Source organism: Natator depressus, chromosome 1, assembly GCF_965152275.1.
Source record: "Natator depressus isolate rNatDep1 chromosome 1, rNatDep2.hap1, whole genome shotgun sequence".
NCBI classification, from domain to species: domain Eukaryota; kingdom Metazoa; phylum Chordata; order Testudines; family Cheloniidae; genus Natator; species Natator depressus.
The window spans coordinates 81,769,215-81,783,178 of record NC_134234.1 but is presented as its reverse complement, the minus strand read 5'-3'; the positions used below and the strand labels follow the sequence as shown (position 1 = coordinate 81,783,178).

At 40.1% G+C, this 13,964-nt stretch overlaps 1 protein-coding gene across 2 annotated transcripts in view; it reads left to right on the top strand.

Annotated features, from left to right (window-relative positions):
• Nucleotides 1-13,964, top strand: part of RBM26 (RNA binding motif protein 26) — a 101,675-nt gene that overhangs the window by 58,503 nt on the left and 29,208 nt on the right. For both annotated transcript variants that reach the window (XM_074962357.1, XM_074962351.1), the window contains exons 17-18: nt 1,327-1,497; nt 5,481-5,585. In XM_074962357.1, coding sequence (XP_074818458.1) covers nt 1,327-1,497; nt 5,481-5,585 — 276 coding nt within the window. The remainder of the gene's footprint in view (nt 1-1,326; nt 1,498-5,480; nt 5,586-13,964) is intronic.

The following is a 13,964-nucleotide window of genomic DNA, read 5'->3' as shown; positions in this document are numbered from 1 at the left end:
ACACCTATTTTTGTACTAATGGCATGGCCAAAGACAGTTCCTGCCCCTAAGAGCTGTTGAGATGAGCTGTCAAGGCTGAATTCCCACTCTGTCACTCCGAGTGCAGAAGTGAGGACCCGCAAGGATTCTAAAAATTAATACTGGCCACTCCAGGCTTGTATTACACTCCCAAGGTTACAGCTTTTCTCTGACCTTAGCTTGGTAAACGCTGCCACCACCCAAATGCAAAAAAACCCCCTTTGAACCCAGGAAGGAGCACTTGGAAATTCCTCCCTTTGGGGTACCCTCAAGCCCTTTCACCACCCCGTCCGGGGAAGAGCTGAGAAAGCCACAGTTAATTTCCTTTGTTTCCTACCAGCTAATCAAACAACATGCACAAACCTCTTAGAACACCAAAAATCCAATCCTGTTCTTAAAAAAGATAAATTTTTATTAAAAACAAAAAGGAAAAGATTACGTCTGGAACTTCGGCTTTTTGCTAGATCTTAAAAGAAACAATTACACAATTTAAGCACCCAAAACAGCTTTCTTGGGGGTTCAGTTTAAGGGTTACAAGCAAACAAAAGCATCAAGGGTTAGCACAAAAGAGCTCCACAAGCCTTAAAAAATACAGAAATAAACCTGATCGCATCTAGCTAAACATTACGATCTACTTACACATTTGGAGTTCCGATAAGTAGTTCTAGGTATGATCTGATGATTTATGATCATACCTGGCTTAAAGCTGCTTATAGTATGGCTCCCTCCAGCCCAGAGAGTACAGACAAAGGGAAAGTTTCTTTCCCTATTTTAAAAAGTTCTGGCCTTCCCATTGGCTTTTTTGGTCAGGTGCCCACTTTTCTTTTTCTTTACCTGGGGGACTTTTTAACCCTTTACAGGTAAAGCAAGTAGAGAACAGCTACCAAGAGGGATTTTACAGTTGGCTGGCTGGCTGGGTGTCCATCAAAGGGAGCTATCCCCCCACTTTATTTACCACATGAGCACAACAAAAGATGCATAGAACAGTCGGGGTAGGAGGTGAAAGGCAAAGTCATAATTTAGGTTGGGTAGAATGCCTGAAAAACTTTCTGGTATGTTGAACTATCTGTTGCAGAATTTGAATTCTCTCTTAGAAGATCCTCATTAATCATTACAAAAAGGAATAGTTAAATATACCCATTTACCTGGATATAAATTATATGAACAACCATGTTGATCTTGAAAGCCAAGTGTGTTTTCTCTGTTCTAGCATTTTAATCAACATATCTAGGAAAACCCACAATTACATCTAGAATACTAGATACATTAATCCTCCCAACTATAATAAAAATGTTTTAAATTGGACAGATGTTGATTTCAAAGTTGGAGAAGAATAAACCCCTGATGAAGTCAGAAGACAAAGCAGAAATAATGAAAACACTGGAGACTTTGACTAATAGCATTACCAAGTTAAAGGATGAATTAAAAGGTGTCTCATCTGGAGGTGCTCCTCTGAAAAGCTTGAAAACTAAGGCTCAGGTACTCAATTTCTGTTTTTTTTTTTTTTTGTTTTTTTTTTTTAAATAAGTTATATAATTGCGTCATGTGCTGATGCCCCTCAGCTAAAAAAAATCCCACCACTGTGAGTCTACCAGTAAGTAAGATTATTCTATTAGTTTCCCTCACTATAAAGGGACGTTGTCAATTTAAAATACAGGTAGCTGTCTGAAATTGTTTTTTATCTCGTATTGTTATTTGTATACCTAAATTTAGTACATCATCTGAAATATATCAGAAGAAAAATATTTTTCACTTTTTTTCTTTTCTCTTACTTTTGACAGCACTTTGTTAGTTTCAGTGCTTCTCCTGAATAGTCAGTCAAGTTCTCCTTTTCATTGTGGGTCTTTCCAGCAGCAATGGGGGAGAAGAATATTTTTTTAAACAAAAGGAAGCTCTCACTGTAAGGGTTAGATTTAGAATAAGAAACAAATAACTACTTACTCACTAGAATTAAGTTGCTTCCCGTCATGTTTTGATTGTGTTATACAGTGCTATCAACTAAATAGTCATTTGGGTGGGCAATTATAGTACTGCATTAATCTCACTGTGAACTTGTCCCATATGCCATACTTTCAAGGTTGGAGACAATGTTAATGTATGTATTGTCAGTCTTTTGAATTCACTGGTCATAATGAGCTTTTAGCTGTGAGAGAAGTTTCTCTTCAGTGGTTTCTCTTTTTGATGCTACAGAAGGCTAATTACTCCCTTTGGTCGTTTCCAGAGTTAGACTTGATCTGTAAACCTTTGCTTTCTGATCCAATTACATGACCTTTTTATGACCCTGATATTTTGTTATCTCTAGGATGAGATCTTCAGCCCCAGATTAGAGTGAATGAACAATTTTAAAAGCCCTGGAAAAGTATCAATATTAAGGAATTAAAATGATCTTCTAAACAAGTCATTCTAAACAAATAAATCACACATTTCTGTTCTACCCTACTTACAGACACAAAAACACATAGGAAAAAAAACCAGGGAAGGGTTTTTAAAAAAAAAAAAAAATAGTGTAGTGTAGAGTGTTTTACCAGATACTTCTTTGGAAGACCACAGCCAGTCTTCATCTGTTCCAGTTTGTTCAGAATGCCAATCCCTTAGAATGTTTATTTTTCCCTTCTAAAGTTTTAGTTTTGGGATGCTACTCCAAAGACTTTATGACTTCACCTTAGACTGAATTCTAGGAAGGATCATCAGCTTTAAATTTGCAATCATATTTGAGAAAATACAAGGCAGCCTTACTTAATAGGCAGATGATAATGAAAAATAGTAACTATAAAATAATAATTGGGACTGGCAGTTGGACTTACGCTTCTGTGTGACTACTTCTGAAACACATCTTAGTTCTCAACCTGAGTCCTTTCTATTAAACTCCTGAGACCGCTATATTAAGAAAAGGATTAATTTGGTGGCGCTAGTTCTTGGATTGAAATTGTAAAACAGGGTTTTCCTAATCTTTTAGGAGCTGATAACCCCTTTCAGGTCAAGAAATGTTTTATGACCTCTCTTCCCCCAAAACCACCTATCCCAACCATAGGGTGAACTTTTTCATACCAGAAATAACAGGTTTTGGAAAGTGATCTCCGTTATGGAGATAAATTACAAGAATATTTGTCAGATTGAACTGTATTGCTGATGAATGATGTTCAATGAAGTTGAATTGCAGAAATAGTTTTAAATAGTTTTTGTTAGGTGGTTGATACCAGCACTTTTGGGGATTTTTTTTGTTACTGCAGCTGAAAAACAATCTGACTAAAACTTTAGAATAAAGAGCCATTCTAGCCATGCTTTATTACTGGCTAGAAAACATCCTGTTATACTATACTACATTATACTATACTATAGTCCTGTAATTCTATTACAGGAGAAATGTCAGTTTGTCTTGCATTGATTCAGTGAGTTCTGCAAGTAGTTAAGAAGCTCGTCCTACAAGTAAGTCTGAAATAAGATTGGATACTGAATGATCAGATTCTGATAGTGCTTGACTGGCTCCTCATTTTCCTTGAAGACTGAAACAAGATGAAGCACCTCTAGAAGACTTATTTCCAAGTTTTTTTGCTGAATGTTTTTACTCTGTTTTGCATGGACAGAACATTTGTATTCCACACCTGAAGAGAGTAGTTCAGTTTGTTAGGTGCCCAAAGATGTCTGCAAGATAGGTTAAGCTTTGTCACACAGACAATTATTGAAGACATTAGCAAGGAGAGACTTCATCATGAGGGAAAACCTGCACTTCCACTCTTATCTCAAAGAGGAAAGTTAGCAGTCTGCCTTGTAAGAATGCTGTAATGCGAACAAGGTGGTGAAAGAAACCTGTGTCATCTGAGCGATTGGAGAGGAGGCGGAGCAGGGAGCCAGCTTTCTTAGTGTAGCTTTGGTGAAGTTCACTACTTTGACAGCTTCATGAAGGTCTTGGCCACAGGTTTTCAGGCGTTTTGTGAACAGTTAAAGATTGGTCGTGCATGAAGCCCTGAAAGCATAGTGCATTGCATATATGTGACCAGGCCATTAGTTTTACTTGTTCTTGCCGTGGTGCAATCTAAGTAGATTACAGTACACTGCTCCTACTGAATGTGGAAATCTTTGTCTCCTGATATGTCAAGTAATCATTTTCTTCTTGAGGGACACTGCACAACTTTACAAAAGAATCTTCAATGGAAGCATCAGCAATATACCTAACAAACTTAAGAAGTTATGAAGCACCAGAGTTTCTGACTAAGGAATTTGAATTGCTAAATCACTTTTCATGAGTTTTGAAAGCAGTCGTTTTCGGACATCCACAGCCATATCGCTGATACACCTGCAAAACAATATTTATCAAAAGCACTGTTTTTCAATTTGGTAATCACCGCATGAACTGTAACTTCAGAAACTATTTTAGTTATTTGTGCATTTTATTTTTATTTTGAGGCATGATTTGGAACCTCTGGACGTGGTCCTCCTCACAAAACCAATCCATGTTTTACAATCACCCCTTAATCGGAACCAAACTCCAGTGAAGACTGACATATGCAACATGATCGTATGAAGCTCAGTTGTGCTCTCAGACCTTAGAAGTTGCAGCCAACATGTGTGGATTTCAGTTCAGTGACACATTTTGTCATGATTTGTGTGCATGGGTACTTGCAATTGGTGTTTGTATATAACAGTTTTTTAATGGTTCATATACTGTGTTCCGGAAGGAAAAACAACATACACAAAGAGGCTGACTTTTATTAGCAGAGGTGCTAGTAGTCTACTGCTCATACTTGTGTCCTGCCTTAGTCTGCAGTGAGCTACCATTTGGCTTTCTCACATTACGAAAATATTGTGGTATTAAAAGAACTTGCCATTAGAGTGTGTATTGTGTATTCATTTGTCATTTAAAATGTACTGAATTATGTTCTGCAGAACTTTTTAGATTGTTGGGGATCTTCCCACCACCACACAAGTTGCAACCCATTACTTGGGGTAACTCCTGCTTTAAAAGAAGAAACACCAAATTCCATTATCGTGGTTGGCTGTTAAATCAGTACTGGAGGCAATGACAACATAAAGTTTTCGGAGACTTCCCATTATTAAACACTGAGTTTCACCTTCCAGTCTTAACCTCCTAACCTCATGCAGTGTACTTTGGAGGCTGCTCACAATACCAGTATTAAGTACTAATAAGAAACAACAATAGTATAACTTAAGCCAAAAATGAAAAGCCCGTCATCTAGATTCCCAACCCGTTTCTTCTGTCTTGGTTCAGGTTTCTGTATTTCTGTTTTCCAGGTACAGAGAGAAAGGGGAAATTTTCTGTTGCCTTAAGAGTAATCTAACTCACTTGAAGGCCCTGCTTATTTTTAAAATAGCCAGTCATGACTGCCCACTATTAGCAGTGTTATTCTGGGCTATCAAAACCTTTGTCATTATCAGTGGAGTATTTTCCTCATTCAGGAGTAAGGAATGTATAAACTAATAACTTCACCTTGACAATTTCTTAGATGCAGAAAGAATTACTGGATACTGAGCTTGATTTATATAAGAAGATGCAGGCTGGGGAAGAAGTGGCTGAACTAAGAAGAAAGTACACAGAACTGCAGCTTGAAGTACGTTGGTCTTTATTTCTTCAGTTAACCGTGTATTACAAAAACGTTCCTTTAGTATATTTTGCTTAACTTACATTGTAAAATAACATGCAGTCTGTTGTGCATTTAAAATAGTTTTTAAAAAAATCTTCTTTTGGTAAGTAGTACACAGCCCTTTTCTCTTAGAGTCAAGGTGGGTGAGGTAGTATCTTCCATTGGAATAGCTTCTGTTGTTGGACGAGACAAGCTTTTGAGCTACACAGGGCTCTTCTTTAAAACTGCAAAAAGTAATCAATGTTGCAGATAAATCCAAGATGGGACAGATTGTTAAGCATAAGTCGTTAACAAGTTACAGGAGACCAGTTAAAGGACAGTGGGCAATTAACACCTGTGCAGTCCTGGGCCCAGGGAGAATTAGTGGGTTACACATTGGTGTAATGAGTCCTAAAACCAGTGTCTCTAAGCCCCTGAATTTTGGTATCTAGCGAAGTTATGAATTTAACTTCCCAGGCTCATCTTTTGATGGTGTTGTGCAGGTTTTGTTTGAGGATGAAGACCGAGAGATCCAATGAAGAGTGATCACTTTGTTAAAAGTGTTTGCCCACAGATGATAGGGTGTTTTTGTCGTCTTTAATTTTTCTGTGAAAGTTTAACCATAGATAACTATATCCAAGAAACGCACAGATCCCATGCTTACTTCCCTGGATCCAGGAACCGCTCCAGACACCAAAATATCTGTTATCTACAGCCAGACACTCAGTTACCGCAGCCTATGCTCTGAGGAGAAAGTCCAGGATAGACACCTTAAGACACTTAAATCTGCCTTCACCAAACAAGGACACTCCACCAGAGAAGTAGATCATGTCATGGAACTGGCCACACAAATACCTCAATAGAGCTGGCTTCGGTATGGAAAAAATGCAACTCACCAACCGCCCCACAGTGGAACCCACATGGGAGATCATAAAAAATTGTTGATTGTCTGTTTCACGTTATCTGCTCTCCTGCAACATGTTAATGCTTATGTTTAACAATCTGTCCCATCTTGCATTTATCTGTGACGCTCTGATTACTTTTTCCAGCCCTGAGGGCAAGCTCTTGGTCTCTTGAAAGCTTGTCTGTTCCACCAACAGAAGTTGGTCCAATAAAACATATTACCTCACCTAGCTTGTGTGTGTCATATCCTGGGAGCAATGTGGCTATAACAACACTGCAAATGTTTCCTCTTAAGGCAGTTAGCAGGGATAATTCACATCTTCAGTCTCCGGACAGTACTCAGAAGTATGCCATTCTGGCTGTCTTCCGTTTTGATCATTCAGCTGCTGATTCAGTGTAAAGATTTTTAAAGGATATTGCCAACTGATATTTTATAGATTTGCAGTAGGTAACTTTTGTTACCATGCATTTTTAAAATTGTGTCTGTAGGTGGTGCTGTGGGTTTTTATACAGGCTAAAGCTGTCTTCGCTTATTCTTTTCTTTAAAGGAACATTTCCTTTAAAGGAATGTCAGCATGTTAAAAATAGCCTAATATTAACAAAAGTGTTAAAAGTACTAGAGATAAACAGTGTTCTTCTCTAATAGTTGTTTTAAAAGGTTGTAGATTAACTCCTGTCCTGAGATTAAAATTCTGTTACAAAAATAATATGTAAATAGAATTGGTTCAAGAAATGTTCCATGTACAAAAATATATGCCTGCATTTCTTTTAGAAAGGCTTGTTTGAAGGATAGTCATACCACCTTTTAAAAGTCTTTGATTTTCATATTATTTACTTTTAAGCACTTACGTGCCATTCAGGATTACTAATTAATAAATATTAAAATGCTCTGGAATGTGCAATATCTATATATTGAATATATTTATTCTTTTCTTTTCTTTACCATCAGTTTATGGGGCTTAATTATCTGCAATTAAAAATTAACTGAAAGTTTTGCTGATAGTGTGTGTATCGAGATAGAATATAGCTTGCTCTTTAACTATAGTGGCTGGGCAATGCTAACCATTGATAACATGTCTTTCTGTAGTTACACTGAGCAGACCACATGGAAATGGCATACTTTTTCAAAGAATATATTTTTAAGTATTAAGGAAAATAAATGTTCTTTCATAAATGTACTAGGAGTGTACATTAAAGCTGTGAAAGAAATTTCACATAATTCAACTGTTTACCAATATGCGAAATACTAGGTTTTAACAAACTGAAGAAGTTATTGTGCTTTACTTGCATCTTGATTATTACTTTCTTGCTGACTGTATGCTTTCCTATTGGTGCTCTCATTTGCACTGTGTAAACTATTTCTGACAATTCCCTTTTGTTAAAATAATTTCTATAACCAAAAAGAAAATTCACTCTGTAAGTCTCTTTCACTTATGCTAAGACAATACTTTTAACTCCTTACAGCATTTTTCGTTTCCAAATGGCCTTGTAATGCCTTGCTGCTAGGTTGTAAAACTTATACTTCTGAAATACTTACTGCAGCCAAAATAGTCACTTTTATTTACGTTTCATATGAGAGAGATGTGTGGATCATACACTGCAATATTTTGAGGCTTTTCATATGTATTTCAACAGGGAGGTAGTTTTAGGGGGAAAAAATATTTGCAATCTATAAAAATAAACTTTCCCAAATAAGTTAGCTTGAGGGCAGTCATGTGGCCTGGGAAATATCTTGACCATTTAAAAAGTGGGAAAGTTAAAAGTTACTATAAAAGAACGTGTTTACAGGAAGTGTCAAGCCACCTTCACTGTGTGTGGTGCAACCAGCTGCACCTATAATATGCTTCTAAATTGCAGAAACGAATAAGATACACATTATGTCAAATATGTATGCTTAATTACGTGGCCACTTAACTGTTGATCTACTTCAAATATTTGGATTCACAAGCATGATGATGGGAATTTATAGAAAAGGAAAACCATGTTTTGAAGTCTCAATCAGTATGAGTGGTTCTGAAATCTTTCCTTCAGGGAAAAGGAGGATTTGTGATGCAGTTGTTAACAATATTCCAATATTACAGGAGGAAACAAGGAATCACATTGTCTTCTTTGCTCAGCAGTGATATTTTAGGATTGGTGTATTAGAGTTCAGATTTATCTAATAGTCCTCAAGATGTCAGGGGAAGGCATTCTTATAGGCCGAGTCACAAGCGGCATTGTGGTCCCTAAAAGACTTGGTAGTATAGTCTCTATTCAGAAAGTGGAGTGATTCGTAAACACTGATGTTTCAAGGACCACTCAATGTATATCCTGTTCATGACTTAAGTGAAGAGGGATCCAGATTTCCTGTTTGATTGAATCCAGGAAGTTTTTGGAAAATGTGGGGGACAATTTCCTGGTGCAAGGTGCTAGAGGAGCCAACTGGGGGGGAGCTTTTCTTGACCTGCTGCTCACAAACCGGGAAGAATTAGTGGGGGAAGCAAAAGTGGATGGGAGTCTGGGAGGCAGTGACCATGAGTTGGTTGAGTTCAGGATCCTGACACAGGGAAGAAAGGTAAGCAGCAGGATACGGACCCTGGACTTCAGGAAAACAAACTTCGACTCCCTCAGGGAGCGGATGGGTAGGATCCCCTGGGGGACTAACATGAAGGGGAAAGGAGTCCAGGAGAGCTGGCTGTATTTCAAAGAATCCCTGTTGAGGTTACAGGGACAAACCATCCCGATGAGTTGAAATAATAGTAAATATGGCAGGCGACCAGCTTGGCTTAACGGTGAAATCCTAGCGGATCTTAAACATAAAAAAGAAGCTTACAAGAAGTGGAAGGTTGGACATATGACCAGGGAAGAGTATAAAAATATTGCTCGGGCATGTAGGAATGAAATCAGGAGGGCCAAATCGCACCTGGAGCTGCAGCTAGCAAGAGATGTCAAGAGTAACAAGAAGGGTTTCTTCAGGTATGTTGGCAACAAGAAGAAAGCCAAGGGAAGTGTGGGCTCCTTACTGAATGAGGGAGGCAACCTAGTGACAGAGGATGTGGAAAAAGCTAATGTACTCAATGCTTTTTTTGCCTCTGTCTTCACTAACAAGGTCAGCTCCCAGACTGCTGCGCTGGGCATCACAGCATGGGGAGTAGATGGCCAGCCCTCTGTGGAGAAAGAGGTGGTTAGGGACTATTTAGAAAAGCTGGACGTGCACAAGTCCATGGGGCCGGACGCGTTACATCCGAGAGTGCTAAAGGAATTGGCGGCTGTGATTGCAGAGCCATTGGCCATTATCTTTGAAAACTTGTGGCGAACGGGGGAAGTCCCAGATGACTGGAAAAAGGCTAATATAGTGCCGATCTTTAAAAAAAGGGAAGGAGGAGGATCCTGGGAACTACAGGCCAGTCAGCCTCACCTCAGTCCCTGGAAAAATCATGGAGCAGGTCCTCAAAGAATCAATCCTGAAGCACTTACATGAGAGGAAAGTGATCAGGAACAGTCAGCATGGATTCACCAAGGGAAGGTCATGCCTGACTAATCTAATCGCCTTTTATGATGAGATTACTGGTTCTGTGGATGAAGGGAAAGCAGTGGATGTATTGTTTCTTGACTTTAGCAAAGCTTTTGACACGGTCTCCCACAGTATTCTTGTCAGCAAGTTAAGGAAGTATGGGCTAGATGAATGCACTATAAGGTGGGTAGAAAGCTGGCTAGATTGTCGGGCTCAACGGGTAGTGGTCAATGGCTCCATGTCTAGTTGGCAGCCGGTGTCAAGTGGAGTGCCCCAGGGGTCGGTCCTGGGGCCGGTTTTGTTCAATATCTTCATAAATGATCTGGAGGATGGTGTGGATTGCACTCTCAGCAAATTTGCGGATGATACTAAACTAGGAGGAGTGGTTGATACGTTGGAGGGCAGGGATAGGATACAGAGGGACCTAGACAAATTGGAGGCTTGGGCCAAAAGAAATCTGATGAGGTTCAATAAGGATAAGTGCAGGGTCCTGCGCTTAGGACGGAAGGACCCAATGCACCGCTACAGACTAGGGACCGAATGGCTAGGCAGCAGTTCTGCGGAAAAGGACCTAGGGGTGACAGTGGACGAGAAGCTGGATATGAGTCAGCAGTGTGCCCTTGTTGCCAAGAAGGCCAATGGCATTTTGGGATGTATAAGTAGGGGCATAGCGAGCAGATCAAGGGACGTGATCGTCCCCCTCTATTCGACATTGGTGAGGCCTCATCTGGAGTACTGTTTCCAGTTTTGGGCCCCACACTACAAGAAGGATGTGGATAAATTGGAGAGAGTCCAGCGAAGGGCAACAAAAATGATTAGGGGTCTGGAACACATGACTTATGAGGAGAGGCTGAGGGAACTGGGATTGTTTAGTCTGCAGAAGAGAAGAATGAGGGGGGATTTGATTGCTACTTTCAACTACCTGAGAGGTGGTTCCAGAGAGGATGGTTCTAGACTATTCTCAGTGGTAGAAGAGGACAGGACAAGGAGTAATGGTCTCAAGTTGCAGTGGGGGAGGTTTAGGTTGGATATTAGGAAAAACTTTTTCACTAGGAGGGTGGTGAAACACTGGAATGCGTTACCTAGGGAGGTGGTAGAATCTCCTTCCTTAGAGGTTTTTAAGGTCAGGCTTGACAAAGCCCTGTCTGGGATGATTTAATTGGGGATTGGTCCTGCTTTGAGCGGGGGGTTAGACTAGATGACCTGCTGAGGTCCCTTCCAACCCTGATATTCTATGATTCTATGATTTGGATCAGGACTTTCTATAAAGTTTATCTTCCATTATCCCTGTTTCCACAGAGACTTCAAGATGCTTGAAGCAATGGCTGTGTCTATTTCTGCGTTTGTATAGCGCCTAATAAAATGGGGCTCCAGTGCTGGTAAGGGTCCTCTGGGCTCTACTGAAATATAAATATTAACAATGAGAGACACACCCAGGGAATCCAGTAAAGTATCAGTTCTGGTATTCAGATCTTCCGGGCCTGTCCTCAGTTTCTAATTCTTCCTGTACTTCTGCATCTTCTGTCTAAGAGTAAGGACAAATTCTCTGTCATCATTGGGCTGCTTGGATCATGGTACCTTGTTAGAAATGAAGGTGTTCTGAGGAAGTGCACAACATATTTTTACACACTCAAAAGGCATTTACAAGAAAATGTGTTCTAAACTGAGATTTTCGCTATGGATCTTGGCTGTCAAATTGTCACCTTTCTTGGATTGCAAAAAAAAGGTAAGACAGTCTTCCTATTGTTAAGTGCACTTGGCAGCCATTTCTGCTTACCATCCATTAGTACAAAGCTTTTCTGCCTTCAGTCATTGTAGGATTACAAGATATTTGAAAGCACTGATGTGTATACACCAGCTTCAGAATCTCTTCCATCTTGGGACTTCAGTATGGTGCTTACAAGATTGATCTGTGAAAATTCTTACTCTGGCACCCATCACTGTGCTACGAGTACTTCACAAAATTATAAATTATACACAAATGTATTGTTAAATCTGTCAGTCTCTTCCTTCGTGTTTCCAGAAATTGGACTCTGTTTTGCAGGTTCAAGAGAAGAGATTCGTGTTTTAATACAGGAAGGCTAAATCAAAGAGTTGTGTTGCAGCCTAATCTAAAGACAATGGTGTTCATATGGTCATGACTTCTGGCCCATAGAGCTGTACTTCCCATTTGTAATTTTTTACACACATGAGTTTCACCCTTGACATAGATAACTCCGTTGTCTCAGTGGAACACAGCTGTTCTGGGAGGTCATGATCATAGAAGGCCAGACTGTGGAGAGATTTGAAGATAAGGACTGGAACTTCGAGTTTGACCCTGTTTGAAGCCGCTAGGGAGAGTGGAGGACTTTTTTCTAGTGTCCTGTGTTTATCTGTATTTTTTTAGATTCAAGGTTTCATTCTTAGGTACAGGGACTTAGAGAAATCATGCCTAGAGGCCATGGGTGAATGAATCATTGTGGCTAAATTTAAAATTGACTGGAGCTGGCATTTGTCTTGGTATCCATGAATAGACTAGGGCATTTTGTATGACTTTGTCTGTTTGGGTATATGGAAATGAGGAATCGAGGTGAACACCAAAGCAGAAGAGTATGGTGGAGGGTGATGATATAGCGGAGGCAAGTTTTTTGGAGTGTTTCCTTCATCCCATCATCATTACCTTAATTTTAAGCTCTTCTGGATTCAGTTCTAGGCAGTTGCTGATCGCAGACAGGCCCTTTCCTTGGAAAACTCGTGTGGAGGGGTGTTGCTTGCATCTTATGTGCATGTGGAGTAGAACTGGATGTCTTCTGCATATTGCTCACATTTTAGTCCCTGCTATTTCATGATCTCCCTTTATGACTTTGGGACCCACAGGTGAGGGTTATGGAGGCTGGGGAGCAGAATCCCCCCTTATTCTCAGGTTGAGTGGCGTAAAAGGAGCACATTGCAGAGTGAACTGTATCAAATCCTGTAGGTGTCCAGCAAAGGGTAGTCGTTTGACCTGATGCCCGTGACCAGGAGATCATTCTGTAGAGTCACCAGTGTGCTCTGTTCCATGTCTTGGCCTGACTCATGATTAACAGGGCTGTAGCATATTGGCAGTATCTAAGACCATGTCTACACTACAAACTGTTCGACACAAGTTTCATCAGCGTACAGCTACCAAAGTTAGTATATCACTTGTGTATGTGCATATTTGGCTGCTTGCATCAGCCCTGCATGTACAAACTAGGAGTGCTTGTGTCGATGCAAAGAGCGGTGCACCATGGATAGGTAACCCAGTATGCAACATGCTGTCATCTGGATTCACAGTGTGGAATAGAAATGAGTCATGCAGGCATCTCTGAGAGCTAGTGGTCAAGTTCCCAGCATGCAACTTTTTCCATCCCATAATGTCCTCCATATACTATAATTTTTGTCTTTTTTTTTATATTCCACAAACCTGCATGGTACTTCAGTGTCCAGTATCTTTGACAAGGAGCATCGAACCTGAAGAGGTATAAATTCTCATGAGCGTTGCAAATGCAGGACTCATGCTTCTCCTGTATTTGCAGACCTGCAGAAAGTTCTCCAACAATGAGAGGACATGACAATTACAAATAATTCAAGGTTGTGTTCATGGAGCAGTTGTGGGGGGTGGTGTGCCACGTCTGGGCCCAAGAAATGAGCATTGACTAGTGGGATCACATTGTAATACAAGTTTGTGACAATGAGCAGTGGCTGCAGAACTTCTGGATGCGAAAGAGATTCATTGACAGCGGAGAAGCAAGTGGCCATCACACTCTGGAACCTTGCAACGTTGGGTTGCTACTAGTCAGTGGGAAATCATTTTGGACTTGGAAAATCCACAGTGGTGGTCATTTTCATGCAAGTGTGTAAGGCCATTAATAGTTTCCCTCAGCAATGTGCAGGACATAATTGATGGATTTTCAGCAACAAGGTTCCCAAACTATGGTAGGGTGATAGATGACATGTACCTCCCTACTTTG